The 27,947-nt window shown below is 46.4% G+C and overlaps 1 protein-coding gene across 1 annotated transcript; it reads right to left on the reverse strand.

Moving 5' to 3' along the window:
- Positions 1-6,322: 6,322 nt before the first annotated feature.
- MCM3 (minichromosome maintenance complex component 3) lies at positions 6,323-26,425 on the reverse strand. The gene is made up of 17 exons (XM_074989015.1): positions 26,161-26,425; positions 24,106-24,218; positions 21,365-21,573; positions 20,375-20,505; positions 19,252-19,490; positions 18,675-18,783; positions 18,189-18,342; positions 17,959-18,090; positions 17,036-17,244; positions 15,496-15,670; positions 13,552-13,678; positions 12,885-13,035; positions 12,063-12,203; positions 11,318-11,415; positions 10,712-10,806; positions 9,763-9,838; positions 6,323-8,240 (listed from the first exon to the last, which is right to left on the reverse strand). The coding sequence occupies exons 1-17, from the start codon at positions 26,239-26,241 to the stop codon at positions 8,042-8,044; spliced, it is 2,439 nt and encodes an 812-aa protein (XP_074845116.1). The 5' UTR covers positions 26,242-26,425; the 3' UTR covers positions 6,323-8,041.
- Between the last annotated feature and the right edge of the window lie 1,522 nt (positions 26,426-27,947).

Raw genomic sequence — 27,947 nt, forward strand, 5'->3', positions numbered from 1 at the left:
ATCAGGAGCCACAAAGAAGTCTTTCAAGAGCTGCATGCAGGTTGCAGACCCCTGTGCTAGGGCTACCAAATAGATCCAGCATTGAAATCACTTGTAGACATTCACTTTTCACAGCTTCAGGTGGGGATGGAATAGAGTTTTGATGCAGCACTTTTGTATTACAGTCCAACATAATCACATTGCCTCAGGATTCTGCCTCTTTAGCTTGGGCATGCTGCAGTGCCTAACCCAACTAGATCACAGCTCCACTTGTCCACATTCTAACCCTTGCTCTGACTCAGGTGTAGCATTCCCTATAAGCTGAGTGCTGTCCAGTTGATTAGCAAAGCACCCAGTCTCTTGCAGGGGGCAGCATATGTTTCTATTGCTGCTGCACATCACAAAATTTATTCCATCCACAGATTGGAAAAAAATTAGAGGGGACATTGCTCCATTGCATGGCTCAGAAAGGATCAAGGTAGGGTTGCCAATTTTCCCCACCATATGTGCTGGAGAACATTGCTGCAAATGGTTTCTGATCATAAGACAATGGCCCTATTACTATTGTTAAGTAAAGGAAAATTCCTTTCCCTGGGTGAGATCTCTAGTGGGGGAACTAGAAGGTTCCAGTCTCAGCTCTCTACCTGGGTGAGCATTGGTTTCATCTCCCCATCTGTTCTTGGCAAGCAGCCACCTCCCAGCAGTGGGAGGTGGCTGGTCAGAGTGGGAAGTGTGGGTGTGTTTGATGCTTTGGAAGCCCATTTGTATCAAAGCCTGGACAGAAAGTGAAGCTGTGTTGTTTCACATCCTTATCCACTGGGTCTGTCTGAAAAGATGAAGCTCACTTTGGGCCGAGACATTGGGTGGCTGGGTGCTGAGAACTGAACCCCACCTATAGCTGCAGTCAGAAACCCCAGGGCTAAATTACTTCAGATTAAAAGGTGTTTAATTGAATTGAGGGCATTCAGAAGTTGTCAGGATCCAGTCATGAGAGATGCGAGATGCCCCCATAAACAAATTGAGCATGAATAACTCAGAAACCTTATGAAAAATTAAATGTCAACATAATTACATTTTATTCCTGATGTTTTCATCAGGAACAACCAGCTACATAGGCATGTAGGACATCCGAGAATCAGCAAACCCGGGCTTTTGGTGCTATTGTACCCCACGTGCCTAGATATGGTTCACTGTCCCATGCAGTGGTACCTAGACCCCTTACACGGAGAAAAAATTAGACACCCCTCTAGCCTTAGCTGAGAGCCAGACAGCTTTTAGCTCAAACTGTAGAGGAACCTGCACTAAGTTCCAGAGCTCCCAGGCTTGAGCCTGCCTGTGGATGGTTACACATCTAGTTGGCTGTTATTTTCATTTGGTCCATCATTTGCAATCTTGGTTCCTGATGCAACTGACCTGCATTTCTGTCTGAGCAAGGGAAGGCATAGGGTTTGCCCTAAGAATACAGAGCAAGGCACTGCAAAGATGCAGCTGTAGTTTAAGCCTAAATGTAGGGCAGGGATGCTCCAATCCCAGCCCCAGTGGAAGAATGGCTTAAATTGCAAGAATCTTGGACTCAGATCTTTGACCCAAACTGGCAAAATGTTGCTGACTCAACCAAGTGTGCGCGCTTCTTGCGATAGGCATCAAAAACTTATTCAGCTTAATTAGGTTAAACTGTTTTCATGATAACACTGTATTTGCATATTACACAGCAGAGCTTCGGATTTTATCTGTAAACAGGCCCACTTTGAGCATGCTAGCCAAGAAAGTCAATGGAACTGTAAGCAGATTTGGGCAGCAAATGGATAATTACCACATGATAGGCCCTGGAATTAAAGGTTTCCAACTGGATGTCATCACAGCCATGCCGAAAAAAGGGACAAAGATGTTCCTGGACTGAATAGCAAGAATGACATCCCAGTGCTCAGGAACCATAGTGATGTTAAGATAGATTAGAGAAATGTATATATTTTTTGCTACTGTAAGCATTTGCATCTGGCAGAAACAGAGTGATGGGAGCTGGATAAGATTATTTGTTTGCAAAATCCTATCAGGGAGGCAAAAAAATTACTTTTTTTTTTTCTTTTTCAGAAACAAAATATTTCACAAAGCCACTAAGTTAGTTTTCTTTTGGCTATTAACTTTTCAAAAGTTTTTTCAAGTTAAAAAAGAAACACACAATCTAGCCTCTTAGGGTCTGAGTTTCATTTTTCATTATTAATTCTTATTTATATTGTTATTTGCACTACAGTAGCACCCCAGACACCAGCCATGAACTCTGAACCCACAGGGCTCGTAGGGATACAGTTATCCGGATATAAAAAGTGCTTTGGTGACATGACTTATTCTGTTTTGGTGTAAATTTGTTTGTGCTAGGGCTTTTACTATGTTGGTAAAAAATTATATCCCTGCCTAATATAGTGATCCTCATAGAACTTCTGTGCTGAGCAGCCCGAAATAACAAAGGAGTCAAATCCAGGGAAGGTGAAAATGGAAGTTAGCACTATCGCTAAGATTACAGTAAAGCTTTAGGTCTAGATTGTGCTGGAGTAATTATATCCACAAACCCACATTGTCTCACCAAAGCCAACAGGTCTACTTGTGTGAATAAATGCATCAAAGTGCATCAGGTGTCCATCACTATGCTGGTTTACATCTGGGATTGAGGCAAGAGATGATACATTCATTTAATACACCAGAAATAGCAATATGGGATCAAAGGCTATGGTTACACTACAGCGCTCTGTCAACAGAAGTCACTGTCAAAAGACTTCCTGTTAAAGCGTCCGGCCAACAGAGTGCAGCCACACACTAAAAACAGATTGAAAGAGCAATCCTCTCTGTCAATAGAGCAGCTGGACTGCCCGAGCCGTTCTCTCGACAAAACCAGCACCCAGAGCGTCCAAACTGCGTCTTTCGGGTGACAGAATGTGTTGACAGCAGCATTATGCCTCATGGCTGACACACAGAAGCAAAAGTGCTGAGTTTTGTCAACAAAACACATTCTGTGTGTATGCACCATGAGTTTGTTGGCAAAACTCTCTAGTGTAACCATAGCCAAAATGTTTTCCACCAGCGATGGCAAATATTTTTACAGCCAAGATCCAAAAGTTGCTTTATCACAGATTTCTGTCTAGAAAAGTGAAGCATTAGGCTAGTTCCACCATATTCCTCTTACCCTTCCAGGTTTTCTCTGTACGAGTTTCAAGTAGAATTGACTGAAAAACAAGTGTAATTTTTAGAAACTCCAGTCAGTTCAACAGCTGGCTGGAAAGCAGAGGGGGGGGAAACAGACAAGTTTTCATCACAGTAGTTTAACAATTCATCAGAAAAATCAACCTACGTAAAAGTTTTGGCCAACTCTCGCTGGATGTTGGGCATTTTTACTTTTGTAAGCTCAGTGCTTTGAAGCCTACTGGAGAAAAGACACATTTTAGTCAACTCTCTGCTGCCATCTGCTGGAGAACAAGGAGAATTGATTGAGTTAGGCTGTACCTAATTTAAATGCCAAATAGTAACAGAGAGAAAGCCAACAGTAACAGAGCGGAAGCCATACTAGTCTACACACTATCAAAACAAAAAGCAGTCAAGTAGCACTTTAAAGACTAGCCAAATAGTTTATTAGGTGAGCTTTCGTGGGACAGACCCACTTCTTCAGACCATAGCCAAACCAGAACAGACTCAATATTTAAGGCACAGAGAACCAAAAACAGCAAGCAAGGAGGACAAATCAGAAAAAGATAATCAAGCTGGGCAAACCAGAGAGTGGAGGGGTGGGGAGAGGTCAAGAATTAGATTTAAGCCAAGTATGCAGACGAACCCCCATAGTGACTCAGAAAGTTCCCGTCCTGGTTTAAACCATATGTTGATGTGCCGAATTTGAATATAAAAGCCAGCTCGGCTGCTTCCCTTTGAAGAACAGTGACGAAAATTCTTTTTCAGTAACACACATACCTTTAGGTCATTAACAGAATGCCCCATTCCATTAAAATGTTGACTAACTGGTTTGTGGATCTGGAGTGTTTTGGTGTCTGTTTTGTGCCCATTAACCCTTTGTCTAAGGGAGTTAGAAGTCTGTCCAATAGAAATAGAATAGAGAGAAAGCCGTGCTAGTCTATATATTCAAATTCGACACAGTAACACATGGTTTGAACTGGAATGGGAATTTTCTAGGTCACTATAGGGGCTCATTTGCATATTTGGCTGTCTAATTCTTGACTGCCCCCCACCCCCTTCTCCCCCTCTACTCTGATTTGCTCACCTTTTTCTGAGTTGTCCACCTTGATTACTATTTTTGGTTCTCTGTGCTTTAAATATTGAGTCTGTTCTGGTATGGCTATGGTCTGAAGAAGTGGGCTGTCCCACGAAAGCTAACCTAATCAATTACGTTGCTAGTCTTCAAAGTGCTACTTGACTGCTTTTTCTTTTTTTTTTTAAATACCAAAGGGTTGTCTGCTCTGCCTTATTTACATATCAACTAGTCTTTGCTGTCACCTGCTGGAGAGTGAACACAAACCAGTACCTCATTAATACCTCTGTCAAGTGTCTGTGTTAACATGAGGAAATATGGGTATTATGCTGTGCAATCTAGGAAGAAATTGGTTCCCTCCCAGATAGTTGCCTTCCCTCTTATTTGTTGACAATGAAACTGAACAAGGGTGTGACCAAAAAATCCACAGAAATCCCATTTAAACAGTAATCAGCAGGGGGCTGGAAATCCATAGCAAGGAAAGAACAGCATGAGGTCATCCTTACTTTGGGGACAAACTCATCATTTTGGGAAGAGATAAGGAGAGAAAAAGTCGTTTTGGCTTCATCTTTGAGCTAAAACTAGATCTCTAGAAAGCTGAGAAAGATGGGTCCTTCAACCAAAGATGGATTGAAGTCTCCGGAACAGAATACAAATGAAAAACCTACATAAGCAAGATCTTTCACCAGGAAAAGCAAGTGAAGCTTGCAGCTTGTTCTGTGCAAAATCCTAGCTGAGGGAAAGTCAGCCAGGGCTGGGAAGAAGGAAGATTGGTGAGAAAAATCTTGAACAAAGCCTGTAGTGTGCTAGTTTAAGTTAGATGAATTTTTACATGTTTGCAGCCATCCCTACTTTTATTTCTTTTAGATGGCATCACTTAAATTTATCCTGCAATAAGCTTGTTTTACAATAAATGAAGTCAGTGCTGTACTTACATACATCTTTACTCCAGATAAACTGATGGGCTTCTCTCTTTTCCAAAGAGCAAACTAACTCTAATCTCCCTGGAAGGTCCAGGAGTGGGCTGGGTATTGCAGAGAACGTGGTTTTGGAAAAGTTCAGGTTGGGGCATGTGTTGGGGGAGGTAACTGTGCCAACTGGTCAACCAAGGCTCTGCAACTTGTGGTATTACAGTCAGGCTCCTGGATCCAAAGCATCAGACCAAGACTTCCCAATACATAGAGGAAATGCATGCTGGTTGTTGACTGCAGGCATGCCAAATAGAAAGCCACAGCAGCAAAGTCTGAAGGCACTTAAGGGTTACAGGGTAAGAGGTGAGAACTCTTCACCAGTTAGAACTGGCTGCCAGAACACAGCAATACCCCTACTAGTCTCTCACTATCTGTGGGCCCAAATAGAACAGTAATTTGCAATTTAAATACAGTATTTGATCAGTTCCACTCCTGAGGTGAAATCCTGGCCTCACTGAAATTAATGGCAGGAGATCCCTGCAAATACTGGCTTTCCTTTCACCCAATGTTTGGTCTGATTTCATTTGTTATAGTTTAACAGTTTAATGCAGCTAGCTTGCTGTTATCTTACCCATATATTTGCTGTGTGTCAGAGCACCTAGGGTTTTACTTTAACCTATTGTTTTAAACTAGTTAAGGTACTAGTTCACATGAAGATGTTTGAATCTGGCCCATCGAGGATTGAACTACTATTCATATGAAACATAATAGTGCCATTCATGTATCAAATGCTAAATGAAATAGTGCTTCATTCATCAGTTTCCAAAAGTGATTGGACAGAGTAATATTTGAGGCCAAGAGGAGCCATCTCAATGATACCTGTCTCAACAGTTCATAGCAGTAAAGACACTAAAAATGCACCCATCCCAAAACATTTCATGGTTGCTGATCTCATTACTAGCAGTGCAAAAGCTTTCAAGCCCTGCTGCAAACACTTGCTTTGATACCCCATGCAGGCAACATTCTAAGCCATTGCTCCATACAAAGTGTTCCATCCAATGTGCCCAGAAGCTAAACACACTGGGTGCAGAGCTTCCCAACAGAGCCAAGTTACATGCCCTCTGCTGAGTAAAGTCCAGATCCAAGGAACATCTGCTGAAACATGAAGGCACCACACTGCAGACATGACTGACATTTTTATTACAAGCATAAGTAGTGCAGCATCCTCATCACTGAACGGAACTGCAACATCAGTTACACAAAGCAAAAACACATTAGCTGTACATAGAGAATGACTTTCCACAGCTGCTACTGCTCAGAGCCCTTTACAGAGAAACACTAGCATAATGCTGTTCATCTTTGCACCAACACCATGATGCAGGCAGGCACTGGTGCCACAAGAAAGTTACTCAAGACAGGTTCCATCGTACACAAGTTACCAGACACACTAGAACTTGGGGTTTGGCATCTTCTGGGACTAGATTGGTGTATAAGCCTGTTACACCATATAGTCCAGGTGCCCAAATTTTCAGTTTTACAGTTCACTGACCAAAAGGGAGTTTGTAGCACTTTGCATTCTTGTCAGTTTTCCCCTGGAGAGCAGTGACAGAATGGGTGCTACTTCAGCTGATATCTCTGGATAAAGTTTTCAGAAGTGCCTAAGTCCCATTAAGTCAAGTGGAACTTAGTGCTTGAATCCCTTTGAAAATTAATGGGACTTATGCTCAAAAACATCTAAACCAATTTAAGCAACCTTTGCTTTGTCCACCTATTAGACATGGCTTTCAACTTATGTATCTTGTTCTACTCATTCTACAGTGGAATGATCATTGATCGTGGGTGAGAACTCTGGACAGAGATCTGGAACTAAAGGTATTCCTTAAACTCTGCAGCCTTGAATTCCCAGGTGTGTAGAATCCTGATTTTTTGAAACTTATTGCCAACTCAGCAGTTCCTAAGCCTCACCAATCTGGCTTTGCAATTGATATGGGGCTGTGAAATTCGCTTGTCCTTGGCTTCTCCCTCCCACCATCCAACTCTAGTATTGCATGACAGGAAGACCCATTAAATCACATGTGCCAAGCCAAACCTACCTACTCCTGGGTGTGTCAATTGAGACAATTACAGAATCATTGTTGAAAATGCTCTATCATAGCTGAGGTTGAGTTTTCAGCATAAATACGCAGGGGGGAAAAGTAGTAGTTATCTTGACTCAAACTGAGCAAATACAGGTCTGGAATCACTAGAGATTATGCAACCCTATATCATTTTGACAGTTACCTTCCTGACTAAGAGCACATTAATATCCACTTAAAAGTTTTAGAAATATGAGGATTTATAAAAACAGTCACCAAATGGTGAATTTGTGCATGGCTATCGTAAAAAGTAAAAATTACTCTTTAGGCAGACATTTAAAAACTGAGGTGGGGTTTAAAAGGACCCCTTCCAAATCAGAAATCTGGGCTGTGTATAGCAAGAACTTAGATCCTGAGTACTCCTGACAGTTCTAAAAAATCCCCCATCAACCTTACCCATTGTGTCCTGAATGAAGATCTGTACAGGTTACATACAGTTGAGACAGACCAAAAGCACATTTAGAAAACAAGTAATTTATACTCAAGGGCTTTTTGCTACTCAAAAACAAAATGGCCCAATGGTTCTGAAATCAAACTAGCCATAACAGACTCGGGATCCCCAGGCGTTTAGGAACCAACTTCTTTATTCCTTCCTCAACTCCATCGGACAGTAAATAGAGCCACAGCTACTGAGTTTGGCAATTCTAGCTCAAGCTACAATTGGCAGAAAATTCGTTTCTGCCAAGTACAACATTCAGGATTGGTCTGGGGTCCCAACGGAGAAGAGTTTCCAATATAAATTCATAAGAATGCTCCCACCCTAAAGCTCAGATTAAAAAGATAATGTCATCAGACATCATGATCTGGTTGTCATCTTGCATGCGTGCCAATGCCACCTTGACTTCAGCTGTTGAAAAGGGGTCAGGTCTGTCCCGGTTGATGGACTCCATCAGGCTCTTCAGACCCACAGACTGTGCATGGGCAGCTCTGAACACCTCCAGGAGGCCAGTCTTGAATGCTTTCAATCTAATCAAACAAGAGGAAAGGCAATTAAAACCAGAGGCTAGACTCAAATAATTCTTCATTCCCAGCCACTAGCTCTTCCCTAAAGCTGCAGCTCCCATTACGAGACTGAAGATTGAGGACCCTAGCAACTGCAACCTACCTTGGGAACTTAAGGGTTTTAACCAGCTTGTCTGACTGTCACATAAGTCATGGTCAATGGTAACAGCTATCCGAGAGTGACTTACAAGCAGTAGGATTCCAAAGTGTTTTACAATGAACTAGATGGAATTGCTGTACCCAACCTGGAAATGTCATTGAGGACAAGTGGCAAAGCATACTACATCACATCTGCAGATGGTACTTAACCCAATTCAGAATCTGGTCAGCTAATGGGGGTTACAGTCACACCCACACATCTCTTATGACAGCTATTGCAACCCCACCCTCAGTACTAAATGGCTGGTGCAGGATTGCGTTCCACTCCCCGAGAGAAAATCCCCACACCTCCTCCATGAACTAAAAACAATGAAGGCAAGTCAAAGACTAAACTTCCCAGAGAAAAATCATCTTCAGGGTGGTTTGCATATATTGGTTCAAACTGGATTTGCCAGAGCAGAAGCAAGAAAGATTAATTCCACGTTCATTTAAACCATGTGGGTTTAAATAAACGCAAAGCTTCGGCAAAGACAGCTCTTTGCACAGGGTTGGAAAGGCAAGGAGCGAGGAAGCCCTAAAACCATCAATTAGAAAGAAGTGTGACTGATTGCAATTTTTTTTAATCATCCCTAGATTTAACCCAAAATGGGGCTATGGATGCACACTGTAGCAGTTAACTTCCAACTCAGGCAACTCTGGCACTCACAAAAACCTCTGCACTCTGGGTATATCTGAGCACAGGACACCACATGCATTTTGTTGGCACTTAGAACTGAAGGCTCAAGGGAGACTTGTAAGTTTGGAGCAGAGGTCTCCTTTTTCTCTTTATTCCAAGGACTAAAGTCTTCCAATATACAGGCTGCTCCCCCTGCTGGAGGCAAGTCCCACGAAGATGGAATACCCTATCCTAATTTCCATATGCAGTGTAAGCTGCTTTCTTCAGCACACACACTAAAAAGCCTCACTATAGTGTGAGCAGGGCAAAGAATCTTTTACTGTCAGGTGACTGGCTCAAATCCATCCCAGCTACCTACCATCAAGAATGCCAGGAATTGCTACCACGAAGGTGGCTATTCTTGAGTCAGGGGCTAGTTAAGTGTCAGCATCAAAGATAGCCTTTCTACATGCCCTTCAGCAAGTGGGAGGCTATATTATCCCTCACCCCCAGCAGGGAAAGAAACACAGAGTGGGCCAGGTCACACTATCCCCATTTTGCACAGTCTGCAGGGCTGTGGTACTGGCTCACTATTTTATTTAGAAGGAAGAGGGGCAAACCTCCCAGGATTTCCATAGCTGTTTCTGAGTAAGTTTATTTGATTCTAAGCCACAAAGATCCAACCACCACCCCATCATACCCCTCAAATGGCTTCTTCAGCCAGCCACTCACCTTGAGTCAGCCAACTCAGTCTTTTTGCTTCCTCCCGTCTCTGCAGGTTCAGGGGTCTTTGGGGTATGTGCCTGGACTGGAGTCAGAAAGCAAAGATGAAACAGTTGGAAACTAAAAGTTACATGTCATCCCTCCAAAGTCTGCCTGCACACAAGATACAATAGCACATGCAGCAACAACCAAGAGACTAGTCCCACCTTTTAGCCTCTGTCTGTACAGAATCCAGTAGAGTGTGGCTGCAACTAACTTGTTTCCCTCACAATGATATTAGTCTTACTGTTAATTCAGTTTTGAGTAGAAAAGAACCCTGACTGGACCCTGGGCTGCTACCATAATTAATATCCATTCTCTCACAAATGCTATGGAAGTGGGAATGTGACACTGATACAGCATTGTTCCCTATGCTACCCTGGTACTCAGTCTGGATTTAAGGAGTCACTAGCATTCACCATCATGGCCAAGAAACTGAAGATTTGATCTATGCACGCTCTTTGGGATAGGAGCAGGGCTTTCAATGGCTGGACAGTGCCAAAAGGTGCCTTGAAAATGGGCCCTTGTAAAGCACCATGTGAATTCAGAGAGCAATAGCGATGTGTAGCAAAAGTTTACCATGGTTGTTAATAGCAATAACTGCTCTATCCTGGACCTGTTTTCCAAGAGAAGTGGTGGGTACCCACTGTCTACAACACCTGGACAGACTCTAAGGACCAATCCCATACTGGAGCTTGGATGTCTTGCTCTCACCTTACAGGGTCTAAGAGACACTCAGTTCATTTGTTGACCAGAAAGCTGGGTCACCAGCCAGCTGTGAACACAGATGCCATCCAGGGAACTCTTCCACAGCATGCCCTAGTCCAGTGCCCTTCAACATCAGCATCCGGCAGGGACAGCCACATATAGCCCCTTGTGCACACGAGAGTCAGGAAGAGAGGGAAAGCAAGTCATTCACCTTCTGGCATTTCCTCTTCTGCGTCGCTGAAGTCATAAGGGTCATAGGACTCCCCATCCTTGGCTTCCTGGTCCCCAGGGCGAGCCTGCTTCCTCCTGCTGGGCAACAGAAGGTTACTGCCACCCGTCACCACTGCAGGCAACACATCTCCCATGCTCCAGAGCAGATACTGCATACCTCTAACCAGCAGGTGAGGGTACAGCTGAGCCACCTGCAGATTGCTGGGTGAACTCAGTGCTTCTCTTTAAACACTGAAAGGAGACACTTGGGTTGGTTCTGATAACAAACAAGGAGCAGCCCTGAGACTGGCCAAATCAAAGTGCTAAAAGAGATCATATTCCATCCCTGAAAAAAAACTTGGTCACATTTCCTAAAATGCTTTCATGAAGTTTTCCCCTCTGCCCCCAAGTCTCAGACACAATCCACGTATACAGACAGCTGGTGAAATGCCATCAAACCAACAGCCTCTGGAGGTTCAGCTTTAATAAACTTTGATCTCTCCAAGAAAAATCTATTCCTGACATTTTGTCTACACAGACATCCATTTCAGTCTCTTTCACCCAGTAAGGTTTGCCATTACCACAAATCCCTAGTTCCTCAACGCACCGTTTTTTCTTTCTCTCCACACCCTCTTGTTCCTCCTCCTCTTCAGTCTCTGAATCATCATCTGTCTGCTTCTTGCGTTTTTTCTTCTTTTCCAGCACCTGCAAAGGTAAGCAAACAACCCAACCCAGACAGGTTAATGGGAGAGTCAACAAATCAGGCATTTGATACATTTTCAGTTTCCACAAGAGAAGTCACAGCAGATGTTGCTTAAGTGTACGTCTTGGGTTGTTGAGTCTATCATCCTCATTTCAGGCAAGGAAACAGACACAGACCTTAAGTCATTTGCCCACAGTAGGCAGCAGGACTAGAAATAGAATCCAGGAGCCCTGACATCCAAATAACTATGATACTTTTTCCTAAGAAACCTCCTGCAGCCTCCAAGCCCCAGGACCCAGGATTAAGTGAACTTGTCAAAAAGCAAAATTCCCAAATTCTGCCCTTCCCAGATCATGACCACCACCAACCACCACAACTAAGTGGCTTGCTTCTTAGATCACACAGAGGAGCCCACTGCATCTCAGGCCTTGAAGATCATTCTGCGAGCTGAAGTCTGTACCCTGCTCTACAGCTGCCAAACCCCAGTGCTCAGCTTGTATTCCAGCAAGCCAGCTCTGCATGAGAGACATGCCAAGAAAAGTCACATCTTGTAAGTTCCAACATCGATTTGCTCCTTTAATTTAACCCTTTGCCACCCAGAACCCTGTGTGGTTTCTACTATCTACAGGTACCCCTGCTGTGCTCTCACCTTTTTGAAGTAGGCAAACTGCACCAGCTCGACAGCAGCTTCTGCATCCTGCAAGTCGATCGTTTTGTTCATCCTGGCCTTTGCGTGGGCTGTGGAAAGCCTGATCAGCGTCTCCAGTGTACGGGCTGTGACAGGAGAGGTCTGGGAAGGGAGAGCAGAAAACAGCCCACTGACTGGGGAATCAAATCATGACTCCATGTTGCAGCAAGGCCCACTTGTTATGGTCCGTGCTGGACAGCTGCAGTCAGAGTCCCACCACAGACCAAACAAGGAGACGCACTCAAGACATGCACCTACTGACATCAGGACGCAAATGAAGCCTGTGGAAGCCTCTTAAATTTGTGCAAGTGAAGCTTCTTAAATTTGAGGCACAGTGCCAGCCATGGAGCAGGAATAGTGTGTACATGGTATGCTACAGCCTCAGCAACCTAGCATAACTAGGCCAGAGTGAGCCTTCACCTGAGGCTCAGCATGTGCCTTTGGAGAAAGGCCCAAGTAAAACTAAGTGCATGTGATTTCCACCTCCATCACCCCATCTCAGCAGGGGATTAGCATGGGAAATGTGCTGCTACGGAATGCACTGCAGGGCCAGGAAAGAGATGCTACCCAAAGCCAACTTTGGGACATGGAAAATACGCTAACATTTTGGGCCTGAGAGACTGAGATTTTGGGTACCTCACAGAGGCCATCTCTGAGCCAGGTGTGTGACTCAGTTTCCTTGGCCCATGGGAGCTAGGGAAGGTAAAAAGATGGAGCTGACCTGTTCTGGTCTCTTTCGTGCTCTGATTCTGGCTCCCCCCAACCCCAGAAAGATTTGCTCACCCTAGCAACGTCAGAGCTCATCTGGTCTTGGCTGCGGAGGCGTGAGTACTCCTCTGCTATGTAATTTGCCGACTCTTGGGTCAACACTGGCTTGATGTTCTTGGCTACGTGGATGTATTTTCTCATGAACTCCATGCTAACTATCTTCTCTCTGGTGGAGACACAAACACATACACAAGTTATGTTATGGGGCCAGGAGACTCCATTTTTACCATACTGCCTTCTTCCAAAAGGAATTCTCCCCAGATAAGTACAACACACAAAGAACATGCACATTCAGACATGGGACATACAGGCTTGGGATGCAGCCACATACAATGTTCTCAGTGACCCTCTTACAGACTTGTATTATGGGCCAGGAACTGGGTGAAGTATGCCAAACCCCAAGCTGGGCACCTGTCAGCAGTAGGCTAGAGATCCTTCTGCATAAATGACTGCTACAAGTGACATTTCTCCCCTCCCCACACCTCCAACCCTGGCAAGACCGCAAAAGGCATTTAGTCATGCCAAAGCCCCAGAAGTTTACAAGTCGGTTGTACCATGAACCTCTCTGATGATAAAAGCCAGGATCATAGCAACTGGCGCCAGGCTCAGCCTTCTGCATTGTGAGCAACATGGCAGCCTGCTAGGACTGAACTGCTAAGGGGACAGATAAGGACACACTCACTTGTGCCTCTTTGGGCCATGGAGAAGGTTGTCATGCTTCTCATACACTTGTAGCTCCTGCTCCTCCTCCTGCACCACATTAGGATCATCCGTAGCCAGGATCTCTACTGCACTGCCCAAGGGCATGGCTGGGAAACACATTAAGAGAACAGCATTAACTCTCCCTCCAAGCCTGAGCCCTTGAGAGGCTAGCACCCAGCTTGGCTAAGGCAGATACCACCCCAAAAACCCCTTCAGCTGGTGAGCACCAAGGTGAGACAGCCAAGGATTAGCGTGGTAACAGGGCATGTATAATGAGGCAAAATGAGACATGACTGAACAAAGGGAATTCTAGGCCAGCTATAAGGGGAATCCATTCCCTGTGTACTCTGACTATCTTTTAGGGGACATGGGCGGGTGGTTGAGGGAGGTAGAAAGGCAATGTCCCTCTCCCTCTCCCTCTCTGACAAGTCAGATTAGTATGTCTCTAACAGGTCCCTCCACATTCTCAGTAGCCCAAGCCTGCTGTTTTGTCTGCTGCTGATTCTCATCCACCACCTACACCAGGACTGTGCAAATAACCAGGCATGTAACCAGCTATGAGAGGCAGAGAGCTAGATTGCGCAATGAATGGCCAATGCACTTCACTGAGAGAGATGAGAGTCAAGCCTCTCAGGGCACTGGAATTAAAAGAAGTGACCCCAGAAGACAAGTGAGTCTCATGTACTCTGCAGCCAGTATGAAGACAGGTGCAACATGAAGTCTAAAGGAATGGGAGTGGTAAATGGAGATCCTGAGGTCTTGGGTAAGGGAAAAGAAATACGGCGAGTGGCAGATGGACAAAGCGATAGGCTTTCACAGAAGCACAGCAATACTGGATTGGAACAAAGATACACCTAGCCCAATATTCCCTCTTCCAACACTGGCCAATGCCAGATGCTTCAGAGGAAATGAACAGAACAGGACAGTTAAAGTGATTAAGTGTTAAGTCCTGGTTTTGGAAGTCAAAGGGTTTGGGACACAAAGCACGAGGCTGCATCCTAGATCTTACTTTGATAGCAGCCAAAGATACACTTAGCCTCCACAAAGCTATCCAACTCTTATGGACCCAGTTATACTTTTGGTGCTCACAACATCCTCATACAATGGAGTTCCACAGGCTGAGTGCACAGTTTGTAAAGAAGTACTTTCTTGTATTTGTTTTAAACCTGTTGAGTGACCTCTGGCTCCTGTGTTATATGAAGCAGTAATTAACACTTCACTTGCTTTCTCCACAAACCATTATTATACACCCCTCTATCATGTCCCCCACTTTAGCTGCCTTCCCCCACCCCCACAACTAGAAAAGCTCAGCCTTTCTAACCACTGCTCCTACAGAAGCTTTTCATAACCTTTTTTGCTACCTGTCTCTGAACCTTTTTCAATGTCAATATTTCTTGATTAACTGGCGCAACCGTATTCAAGGCACAGGTGCAATGTGGATGTACACAGCAGCAGTATGATTTTCTGTCTTATCTACGCCAGGGCTTCCTAAATTTCACTGCACCGTGACCCTCATCTGACAAAAATTACTACATACCTTAGGAGTGGGGGACTGAAGCCAAAATACACCTCAGCCCTGCTGCACTGGTGGAGGAGCCAAAAATCTGAGCCCCACTACTCTTGGTGGGGAGGCCAAACTCCAAGGGTTTCAGCTCCAGGCACAGAACCTGTACCCTAAGCCTTGCTACCCAGGGCTGAAGCATTCAGACAAGGCAATGGGGCTTGTGCTTCAGTGTCAGTCTCCATCAAGTCTAAACGCCAACCCTAGAGACCCCATTAAAATAGGGTAGTGACCCTTAGTTTGAGAATCGCTGTGATTTGTAATACTGTTTGCTTTTTTGACTGCCAGTGCACACTCAGCAGAGGTCTTCACAAAAGATAGATACGGAGGTCAGGGTGAGGAGGAGGAGAAGATTGAACTCACCATCCCCATCCTGCTCTCCTGGTCCTCGGTACCGGTGCATTCGCAGGACATGGTCTGAGATCTCCCTGTCATGCTCTGGATCCATCTGATCCAAGACAATGAAGAGCAGATCAAATCGGGAGAGCAACGAGTCCTGAAGACCAATGTTCTCCATGGGAGTTTTGTACTGATCATACTGCAGAGGGTGAAAAGGTGAGTTACTAAGACCCAAAACTATCACAAGCACTTGGACGTTTTGGCTGTTCAAAAGACTGGGAGAACCCTCCAGGCACAAGCTTTGAGAACAAAGATTCTAACACACCATCCTGATCTGAATGCTGCCCCTTGAAACCAAACCCAGAAGCATCTACCAGCTCCACTGTGCACTGCTGCCCTGATTACAAAGGGTACTGGTACATATTACACACTGCCTCCCCCAGAGCTGACACCAAGCCAGACAATTTCAAGATGCAATCTGAAAACTAGATGCTGTTTTACTGCTCAGATGAACAGCTCTTAGGCTGAGCTCTAGAGCAGCATGTCACAAACAGATATGGTCACTGATCACTTCCAAGCTTGGAATATATTGATGGAACACACATGCTGATCTGGGGTAAGTGGGGTTTCATGCTAAAAAAAAGCCGCACGTAATGCTCAAAAGTTGATTTAAAAAAAAAGGTAGTTTTTTCAAATGTCTTACTTTATGAAGACCAATAAATAAGAGAAACATCATCTGAATGAACAACTAGTGTTCTTCTGATAATCCAAGGGTTGCTAACCATCTTAAGTATAAAAATTAAATGTTAAGTACAAATCCAAAACAAAGCATCAATATAACAGCTGAAAGGAGGACAGTTAGTGTTGTTCTTTCATACAAACATAGAAAGGACAATATGGTTTGAAAAAAAGACTGTCCTTGCTTAAAGCTTAGAAAATGTTTTTATGAAAAAGAAATGCAAAACAAATTAGGGATGGAAAAATATTTTTAAATTTTGTGATTTTATACATTTGTTATTTTTACAGAAAATAAAATTAACATTGACAGTAATGGGAAGAGTGTGTTTGCATCTGTTTTGGCACATCACATAACTATACTATTATGAATGCATTATAAATATTAATATACCTACAATCTAAGTACTATTGAAATATCTTAGTGGGTTTTTTTTCGCATCGAAATTTTTTCGCAGAACACCTATTCACATTGTGTGGAACTGTTTGGGAAATGTTACTCAAAAGAATGGGTTACAGGCCACCTTCAGTCTCCAGCTCACTAACCTCATCAGAGAGCCACAGGACAAGAAGGCAGAGTGTGTGACCAGCATGAACATTAGGATAGACTTTTGGCATGTGCACAAGAGCCTTCTCAGGACCCAGTTGTTTGGATCAAGGGTTTTTAATCACATAGGATTTCCATTGTGGCCTCTTGCTCACCCTGTCCCTCGGAAGACCAGAGGATCCTCTCCTGGCACATGGTTCTGGTTACCTCCAATTCACATTAACTACTAGGAGACAAGCTGATCCAGAGAACCCCTCAATTGCCAGGCTCACCCCCACTCACCCTGCCATAGACAGGATTGGCCGCAGCCAGCACACTGCAGCGTGCATTGAGCCTGGCGTGGATGCCTGCCTTGGCGATGGTCACACGACCCTGCTCCATCACCTCATGGATGGCTGTGCGGTCGATGTCTGACATCTTGTCAAACTCATCAATGCAGACCACACCCCGGTCAGCCAGAACCATGGCTCCCGCTTCCAAGCGGCGTTCACCTGGCAGTTAGAACAGGGAGGAGTCCAGGATTACATATGAGACAACATCCCCAGGCCCTCCCTTTTGTTTTGCAATTCAAAGATTCAACAGGTCCCCAGTCTCTGAAGCTCAACCCCAAACCCCAGTGGCTGAAGAGTATGTGAAAACCTAGCTTCAGTGATAGCTCTGCCTATTTCTCCCCGGTAGAAAAAAAGTGGTGGGGAAGACACAAGGAAGGTCAAGTGAGATGAAGCTTTGATATTAACAGGGATGGCAGGATCTTGGGGTGGGATGGGACCTTAGGTGGCAAATAACCATATCCCATTCAAAGAACTAGCTAGCATTAGTTCTCACACATTTCCAACAGCAGACAGGTCAAGAACATCTGTCCGGTGACTTAGAAACATGGCACAACCTGCTGCCTAGTGGGATCCCAGCACACCGGACCAGGGAGAACTGACAGCCATCTGCTTAGCTGCCTGGCCAGGCTCAGCCCAGAGTGCATGCAGCATAAGATGCAACCCAACAGATATCCACAAAACAATGCTTGGCATCAAAAAGGAGATTTCCCCATCACACAGAAGTTTCCAGCAAGAGCAACTAAAGGTTCTGTGATGGCAGAAAGACAAAGGCTGACATAGCATCACATCTTACAAAGCCATTCCCATTATTTCCTTCCTCCCTGCATCCTTTGCCAGCAGAGCATTCCAGCTATAACCCAGGCTGCTCCTTACCAGTGTCTTGGTCTGTGGTGACAGCAGCAGTCAGACCAACCCCAGAAGAGCCCCTGCCAGTGGTCGGGATGGCCCGGGGGGCTGTGGAGAGCACATACCGCAACAGCTGAGACTTGGCAACGGAAGGATCTCCTGAAAAGGATGAGTCCAAGTGATTATGGAGCACCCAATCACACAGCTTTGCCCTCCCATCACCACAGCATCCCCAATGCCACTCCCCTCCAACCCACCTATCAGCAGAATGTTGATGTCTCCTCGGATGCGACTGCCATTCTCCAGGACCTTCTCCACCCCTCCGAGCAGCATGCAGAGAATTGCCTTCTTGATATACTCATGTCCGTGGATGCTGGGGGCCAGAGACTTTGAGAGCTGGTCAAAGATATCCTAAGGCAAAGGAAACAAGGTGCAGCACATTTAAAAAAAATATCAGCCACATCTTAAAAGGGATGCAAATTAGATAGTTCAGGCTTTGATAGATTGAGTGAGCTTCAGATCAATGGAAAGAGGCGATTTCATTGGCAACAATTTCACATTGGAACATTCTCTGCAGGATAGAAGCAAAGGATACGTGAGGTACAGCTATGTAAAGGAGGGTAAAGTGCTGGAAAACATACAGAGCAAGCCTGCAGTGAACCCTGGAACTGGGCTAGGTGAACAGCATTTATGTCCTAATGAACAATTTTCCACAGGGTGCGTGTGAAAATAAAGCTTAATACCTTTGAGCGACTCTTGCTAAATCTTTTGATCTTGGCTACATCAGAGGCAGAGTACAGAGGTCGAACCTCTTTGCTCATCTGCTTCACATGGCAGGCGATCAGAATGGTTCTGAAAGGGAGAGGGAACTTGGTCAAGTCTAGAGTACAGAAACCCTGCACAACCATCCAAGGACCTCCAGGTTACAGCCATCATCCACAGCCTCCCTCCATAACAGTCAACTCCTTAAGTCTTAGAGACTGGACAGCTCAGAAAAAAAAAAAGAAAAAAAAAAAAGCACAAGCACTGATGTCTGCATATTTGCTTGATTAAGTGAGCAATAACCACCACATCCCTATCATTTCTTTGGTCACTGCCATCCACAGTCACTAGAAATGAGACCTTGCTCGAGATTCAGAGAGTTTGATGCAGTGTTCTGGTCTAATTATAACAGCATGCTGCTGTTCGACAACTATTACATCCCACCCCACAGGTGGCTGCATTTCAGTTGCAAGTGAACAGATCCTCTTGTAAAAGGTACAAAGCATTCAGGATGAAAACAGCAGTATGAACTTAAGGCAATTGCACTGTGCTCCTCACCTGAATGTCCCTGATGTGTAGCCCCCCTTCTTCCCAGGCAAACAGCGGTAAGTTCCAATGACCTGAATTCGATCCCCAGGCTTCACCCTATCCACCAAGTCATCATCAAGAACAATGTCCACAGAGCGAGGAAGCTGCCCAGCTGGGGCCTTCTCAGGCATCTCCTGGATGGTGATGGTTTGATGGTCTTTGTAGACGGAGAGGCCAAACTCTGTCTCCAGGGGATTGTTCTCTTCGTCCTGGATAAGTGACATAGTAATGAGACTGCTCATTCACAGGAGCATGGTAGGGGAGTCTATGGGTGCAGATGGGGTCCCCCAAACTGGACAGTGGGAAACGAGGCTGGAACTTCCCTTGCGGTACCAATGAGACAGGACTGTGCTGAAAGGGGCTTGTTTACTGAGGCTGCTGGGTACAGAGACCTTGTGGTTCACCCAGGCTCTCCCACTCACAGACTAATAGCCTGTACAGCCTAATGCGAGTTCCTTCAGACTACCCAAGCTCTCGTGTAAACTAAGAGGTCATGGAACCATCTGGTGGCTACCGCAGACAAGCACTCACAGACCACCTGCAAAGGAGGAATTACATGAGCAAGACCTTCAGGTGAGAAAAAAATCTTATTTGGTCTCTGGCAGCCCAATTATTCACTATGTTCTCCAGAGACCAAGTGATCACTCTGTCTAATAGACCACCTTGATCCAATCTAAGAAATGCTTCCATCTGATCAGGAGCCGACGTTTGAATTCCCAGCACAGACCACAAAATAATTCATAAGATGCCTCCTTTGTGTTGCTGCCTTTGGGACTGATACAGCATTACATGACGCTCTCAGTTTCTTGGGAGGGCATTTGACTGGCCACTAAAAGAGGCTCCAAATGCTTCAGCACCTGTATCATAGCAGGGCCTATACACTGACTGCTGCTTTAATCAACATGCCTCCACAGATAAGCCCGTAAAGAGGTTGCTCTCTCCTGACAGCTATATTGGATGAGTGCAGTGTACTTCACTGGACTGGGACTCAACATCTACACCCGCTCTGCCACAGACCTACTGTATGGTCTTGAGCAACTAAATTCCCTCCCAAGGCTTCCGGCGATATTTGATACGGCCACCATTTACTCACCTTAGTGGGGTAGATGGAGCTGGATGGAAAAGCTTCAAGAGTCGTCATGTCTGTGTAGCGACGTTCAATGGTCTTCTTGGTAGCAGGGCAGTAATGGACGCTACGGACAACCTTTGGACGTATCAGAGAGCCTGCATTTAAGTGTATTTGGTGGGAGGAAAAAAGTCAGGAGGGAAGAAAGAAGAAACTCCGTAGAACTGGCCCACTCCTGTTCACCATGACTCCAGCAATGGGGTTTCTACCCTTCTACTGGGAGCTCATTCCACAGTGTAACGGGTCTCGGGGCATGCTCCCTGACAACAAGCCTAAGCTTCTTGGCTACATTTCACTCCATGACTCCTCGTTATATCCTAGAGCAGTGCCCCTCAACCAGCATCCCATGGCACACCAGTGTTCCACACAGCAACGCTTAGTGAGCCTCAGAGATGTGCAGAAGGAGTGCCATCCAGCACTCTGTGCAGGTGCCCCACTGATTGGTGGGACAAGCACATGGTGGCAGTGGCTCTGGTAAGTCGCCGGTATCGAGTTAGAGTGGAGGGGTGGGGAGTGATTTATATACTGGGTGTGCCATGAAATTTTAACGAGTGCTGGAGTGCTAAAGGCTGCTGAGCACTGCCCTACAACAGTGGTTCTCAAAAACTTTAGCAATCTGAGGACACCCATTTTAATGCAAAGCTTTTCAGGGGCCCTTCAGCCCACACCTTTTCTCCCACCCTTTCACCCAGCTATGGCAGGAGGTTGGGTTGCAGGGAAAGGAGGGGAGGGCTCTGGCTGTAGGCTATGGGGTGGTTTGGGGGAGGCAGCTTTAGGAGCAAAGGTGGGAGCTGTGGTGCCGTTGCTGGAGTTCTGGGGTGTTCACAGATCCCATTTAAGAAACACCATCCTAGACCATCCTAACGATCCCTGACATTCCCACCCACCTCGCATCTGCAGATGGCTATCAACCCCACATATGCACTCAGAGGGCACATCTCAGTGTCCCATACTCACATTTTGTCACAATGCCCTCCACACAGACCATGCAGCCCAGAAAACAGGATGTCAGTGTCCGGGGCGTTACATGCTTCGAACCAAAGCTGCCCTCTAGCCCAATGTAGAACTCCTCATACTGCTTAGAGTATGTGGCATCGATGGATGCTACAAAGTCCCTCAGGGCTCGCTGAAAGGCAACCAGCTCCTCAAAGGCATTGCTCAGGAGCCTAGAGCAAAGGGCAGAAGGACTCAGATCAGTTCAGCTGCTAGGAGTGGACCCAGCCAGCACATCTGCAGCAAGTTACAGAATGGCAATTCCTAGTGCTTTTGCAGAATAATAGCAGAGCTGGGCAAACACCAGCAGATGTTTCCCCACTGCCCAAATGAAAATTCACTTCAGTCAAGAAATGAATGTACTGGGGCATTCCTACCCAGGTTACGCACCTACCCCTACTGTAAGTCTACTTAGGAACTAAAGTGATTAATGCACTTCTGAAGTCCCACTAGGTACCTTTCTGTAGGTGTTGAATTAGTTTTAAGCATCAATATTTAAAGAAAACATTTAACTGACTTTCCACATGCATTGTATTGTATGAAATCAGTCAAACTGAATGCATTTGTTAGGGCATCCAGATGGCCCATGCGTTCTTCTGAATATGAAACTATTTTGGTGCTCAGCATGTGGTTAAAGTCCCCATTCGTTGATAGGACAGGTACAACAGTAACATCCGATTCTATAAACAAAAGAGTCATGTAGCACTTTAAAGACTAAAAAAATAATTAGGTGATGAGCCTTCATGGGGCAGACCCACTTCTTCAGATCTGAAAATAGTGCTACAAATGAACTGGCATGACAGACATATAACAGAGAAATAGAAAAAAATTAAATGAAAAACTAACAAGTCAGCTGTAGAGGGTGAAGGGTAAGGATGAGGGAAAGAAAATTACTTACTCCAAGCATCTATTAAGTTAAAATGATTTGCCTGAGATCTGATTCCATAGTAGATGTTTTCACCAACCTGCTCTAACTTTTGATCCGGTATCTTCATCTTCACTGCCGAAAATGTATTTGTATAGCAAGACAACTGCAGCACATTAGCTCTCTTGCTATAAACTCCTACTGGAGAGACAAGGCTCTAACTTCTACTACAATGTAGCTAGCCAAGCTCAAGCCTGGGTGGGAAGTATAGTGTTACCATCCTCAAAGTATATCACAATAAAAGCTACCTGGGCTTCATCTCCTATGATTTTACATCAAGATGACTAATTCATTGTCTTTATCTTGCTGTTTAAAAACCCACCACACACAAATACACACCCTTGTGACAATGAAGATATTACCAGGTGCAAACAAGAAACTTTTGCAAGTCTGCTAGTGCAATTTTTTGGATGGACCGCACCATTTTGATACTGACAAAAACATTACTGTAGAGGCTGTAGTACCAGCATAAGTGCTTTGGCTGATATATCTTATTTGGCACAGGGACCCTCTATCAGGCAGGGGTCAAACAAACATTTTATCAGGCCCCACTTTTTGTCCCTGAAATTAGCAGGACTCCTCCAGCCTGTTCAATGCCCCAGAAGTGACCAGCGGTCTCCCGTAAGTTATGCACTGCACTCCCCTGGCAATGGAGGGAGCTGGCAGAGGCTGATTTAGCAGTGCCCCATTATGAAATTTAAGTCCCCTGAAGGGGTGCACCCGGGCTGTAAATTGTGCGTTTTGTGCAGCTGCTCAAGAGAGCTTCAAATGCCACCCAGCTGATTAGCAGAGCCCACAGCTAGATTTGAGTTTCTACAGGTGGCACACATTCGCACATGCTTTAGTGCACAGAAAAAAAAACTTTATTCTGTACATGGGTGGGGAAAAAAATCTGTTCAAAGATGGAAAAGATTAGAGGGAATTTTGCTAACCACCAATGCTTAATTTGTGCCAGGACTGAGCCTCAACACCTTTAGCCCAGACCAGAAGCCACTAAAAAGCAAAAGAACACACAACAGTAACCAGCCTCACCTGCCTGAGGAAACACACTTTCTCTAAACTTTTCTGCCGCTGCTCAGCCTGGCTCAGAACCTCTGCCTCCCTCCCCCAGCAGGGCATCCCTGGTCATTAGTGCTGTAACTAACATCATGAAACCCTGCTCTGAACAGTGGTAACCAGCCACCCCTTCACTACCCTGGCCTCTGCCTGCCCTACCCCATCAGCTGTGCTGTGCACCACAGAACCCAGGCCCAGCAGCCAGAGCCCTGAGGAGTGGCTTCCCTTCCTCTTACCCAGACTCAGCCTGTGCTGACTCCCTGGAGAGTACTCTGCCCTCATAGCTGCTGCACCACCACCAGATTGGAGCCTCCCAAACCACAAGGGAGGCCAAGGGCTTAAACACTGCTATGTGGTAGTGGGGGGCTGATCACACTGCACCCGCCCCACCAGAATTTCACACACACCCCCAACTTTGCACACCTCTGCCATAATGTACAGCAACAAAGCACTTTAGATGCCAGTGTAAACTGCATGAGCAGGATTTGCTGGTGTAAGTGCACTGACAAACTTTCTCCAGCACACTGGGCCTTAGGGAGACAGTAATACCTTCACCCACTGGCCTGCCTCCAAAGTTCACCAACAGGTCAACAACCATATAGGCTCTCCCCTCATGTTTTTCACAAAAGCTACAGACATTCAGAAAGATGCATGCTTTGCAGTAGCCAAGTTGGAAGTATCCTGCTACCCATTCTTGTTGAATTCCTTCTCAGGCTACTCTTACCGGTTGGCTCTCTTCTCATTCTTTCTCCGTAAGTCATTGATGCTGACAATCAGACGATATTGATTGTCACTGATCATATCCCGGACTTTGCTCTGGTAAATCCCCTGATCTTCCTGAAACATGACATGGGAAGAAAATTCCATTTTACAAAATTAAGAGGTTAACAGGCAGCCCATTTGACTTTAGTGGCTCAGGAAGCCGCCCCCCTGCCCCCCATATTATTCATGTTGAAGCATCTTTGTTGCAAGGAAAGGTCAGATAAAGAGATGCACTCTCAATATCAGCCTGGAGATGCTGATTTCAGCTTGAAGAGCCACAGGGCAAGTTTACACTACAGGTGGAGATCTAAGTTACACTACCTCAGCTCTGTGTCCAGCACATCTGAAGTTAATGCACTTACCGTGACATCCTTGCTGTGGTGCCTTGACAGGAGACACTATTGATTCCCTTTGCTTTTCTTGTTGAGATGGAGTAACAGAATTGATGGGAGAGTTATATGTGGTCAATGTATTGTACCTATACTAGACTCAAAATAGATACCTGCTGGATCACCGTCCCATGGGTATGACCAGTAGTGAAGATAAGCCCTTATTCCCCCCATTCCTGTGTTGGCTAACTATACAGAGTGCAGCCAAGGCAGTAAGAGTACAAGCATGTGTTTGGGATGTCCAATATGCTGCAGCCACCATAACTACCTTCTATTTTTATTATGCTAGCTCAAACAGAGCAAGTAAAAGTATCAGTTCTAGCTAGGAATCACGGTCCCATCTTTAAGTACAGATTTCAATCCTTTTGAGTAGCCTTGACTTTCATAGAGGTAGCTCAAGTTATAACTTCAGTGTTATTAGCTCTGCACCTTCCCACACAATCTCTGGCTCAGGTAAGCGATGATTTAAGCTTGACCTAGCTAACCTTTTGTGAAGGGGGTGTGAAAGCTCAATAACTACTGAAGCTCAAACTAGAAGTGCAATGGGGATGCAAAAACATAATTTATCACCAGCTAATCCAATCACTCTGTGTAACTCAAGTGTTACCATCACTGAGACAGCAAGACCACCTCCCCCCATGGGTAGGAATAGCTCAGTGGTTTGAGCACTGGCCTGCTAAACCCAGGATTGTGAGCTCAATCTTTGAGGGGGTCGTTTAAGGATCTGGGGCAAATAGATTAAGAGGGGGATAGTGCTTGGCCCTGCCAAGAGGGCAGGGAACTGGACTAGATGACCTCTCAAGGTCCCTTCCAGTTCTATGAGATGCGTACCTCCAAATATTTATTTATTTTATATCAAGTGAGTTAACACTTTAAACTAGCCCAACCTCTGCATGTAAACAAGCTCTTAAACATTATTGCTTCTTTAAAAAGTACATCTACATTGCAAAACAGGCACTGTTCCTGGCTCAGGTTTACCTAACATGTTAAAGCTGGGAAGACCCCACAACTCAGTCTGAGCTTAGACTACTCCGACTCGCAGCTCGTAAGAGAGCCTGGGCTCACCTGGACAGCCAACAAGAACAGAAAGCTGAGCGGCCCGACTTCCGCGCTGGCCTAAGCGCTTAGCTAAGGCGAGTTACAACGTCTCGGACAGGCAGGCGCGTACAGGAGAGAGAGCCCCTCCCAACTGCACGGCTGCCCCTCCGCCGTTCACCGGTCTTCCCTCGATTCCCTGGTACCGCCAGGGGCCGGGCGAGCACACCCCGAAAGGTGCCCCGGGCGGCTCACCCCCGCCGCCCCCAGGACGAAGGGACTCTTTTAAGATGGATCAATGCGTGCTGGAGGTCGGGGGGGTGCAGCCCCGCCTCGCAGGGCCGGGACCTCCGCGGGAGCGCAAGGGGGAGCGAGGCGGATCTCACCCCATACAGACCGGGGAAAGAAATGGGGAGGGCGCGGGAGGCCGGAGAGTCCCTAGCTCGTCCCCCGCCCCCCAGCTCGTCCCCCTCCTCCTCGCCCCGCGTCTCAGCAGGTTGCTCGGCGGTGCCTGAGGCGCCATTGGCCTGGCCCGGCCCGGCCCAGCTGCACTCAGAGCCCCTCTACCCCCTGCAGCCAGGGCGCCGCCTCACCTCATCGTCCAGGAAGTCGAGGTAGTCGCGCTGCGCCTCGCGCAGCTCCGCGTCCTCCAGCCCCGCCGGGGGAGCCGCCATGCCGGCTGCGCTGAGAGAGACAGACAGGGCCCAGCGCCCTCACGATCCCGCTGGCTCCGCCCCTGGCGCCAAAACCCGAGGCATTTTCCCGCCACCGAAAAGGTCACATAGGTTCCCCCGCTCTGCCTTCTCCCATTGGTCAGGCTCTGATTGTGCCGGGAAGCGGCCAGCCAATGCTAGAGCACAGGCGCAGGGCGGGTGGGGTGGGGTGGGGGAAGGAGTGTCATGTAAAAAGAGGGGATTGGATCACAGCTCCAGCCAATCACAGGCGAGGGCTTGGGGGCGTGGCGAAGCAGGGAGCTGGCTCTGCTCTGCTGAAGGCGGTCCACCCTAGAGCATGCTGGGATATGTAGTTCCTACGAGCTGCTTTGGGAGTCGTCGAGAGCATTGCATGCTGGGAGGGGTATGCCTTCCAGTACCCTGCTGGGATGCGTAGTTTTTACAGCTGCTTTGTGGTGGCAGATTTAGAGTCGTTCTGAAGCATACTAAGTCAGGCATTTAAAGCAGCAGCCACTACCACTGTAACACCATGCAGAGCTATTGGGTCCATAGGACAAAGTGGGAAACAGCTCCAAGCCCCATGCTTTGGTTGCCCTCCACCACTGGACATGTGTAACCCACACACCCTACTGGGTGTGCTTTGCTGTCCCACATAGTGGCCCCTAGACCACTTACACAGGGAAAGATTGAGTCCCCTCTGCAGCTTCAGCTAAGAAGCAACGTGGCTGTTACCTCTGACTGTACAGGCTCTTGCATTAAGCTCCTAGAGGTCTCCAGGTTTAGTCGACCTCAGGGCAGTCACACATGCAGGGGGCAGGAAGGGGCTGGTGCCTGCAGCAGGGGTTCATCCCACCTTTTTTTTTTTTGGCCTTGGCTCCCCAGCCTGCCCCCCCTGCCCCATTTGCTCAATCGCGGTTTCCTGTTCTTCCTGCTGCTGGCGTTGCCTGCTGGCTGCTGCAACACCCAATCGCCACTTGCACCACTCCAGCACCCTGCACAAGGCAGCCCACCCTGGTCTGCCCCGGCCCCTGTCCTTCCAGGCTTCCACCTTGGAAGGATAGCCCCTTCCCTCTTGTGGCAGTGAAAGCTTCCACCAGCCTAGGGGACCCCTCCTCATACAAGTTAGAACTAGCAGACAGTCTCCATTAATGTCCCACACCCATAAGCTAAAACTGGTGTCCCCCAGTGCCTCACATCTCCCAGCTCCACTGCCCTTTCTCCCCCTCCGAGCACTGGGTGCAGGGTCCTTGCCTAGGGAGAAGTCCTTATCACTCACTGCCTCAGGATCCTCCTTGCCTGTTTCAGTTCTCCAGCAGCAGGCTCCAGCCTTGGGGCTCCCCTTCCCACAGTTCCAGGACCTAGGGTCCCACAACTCCACCACCACCCACCAGGACTGGCAAATTATGGAAGAACAGAAGAGAGTTTCCACCAGTTCCCACTATTTTATGAACATTACCACTCAATCTTGTTAAGTGCTCTACAATCTAAATGCTCTAATTGCTTGGAAATCTACCGCCTGGGCATGCAGAGTAGCACAAGCGATCCAAATTTGGCATCATTTGACCAAATCTGAGTTACAGACTGCTCCCAAAACCTATTTCCTTCTGTTAAGCACAGCAAGGTCTTGTGTCTGGATGAAACACAGACAGATGATGTGAAATCTCTCCACTGTCAGTTAACATAATTAAGTATGAGTCGATCACAAC

This window comes from Carettochelys insculpta, chromosome 3, assembly GCF_033958435.1.
Source record: "Carettochelys insculpta isolate YL-2023 chromosome 3, ASM3395843v1, whole genome shotgun sequence".
Lineage (NCBI taxonomy): Eukaryota > Metazoa > Chordata > Testudines > Carettochelyidae > Carettochelys > Carettochelys insculpta.

Coding starts and splice junctions, on each gene's coding strand:
- MCM3 (XM_074989015.1), bottom strand. CDS start 26,241: ATGGCGGCTCCCCCGGCGGGGCTGGAGGACGCGGAGCTGCGCGAGGCG. Junction 18,343..18,674: donor TTAGCAAGAGTCGCTCAAAG/GTATTAAGCTTT, acceptor CCTTTGCCTTAG/GATATCTTTGACCAGCTCTC. Junction 13,679..15,495: donor AGGAGAGCAGGATGGGGATG/GTGAGTTCAATC, acceptor TGTGTTTCCCAG/CCATGCCCTTGGGCAGTGCA.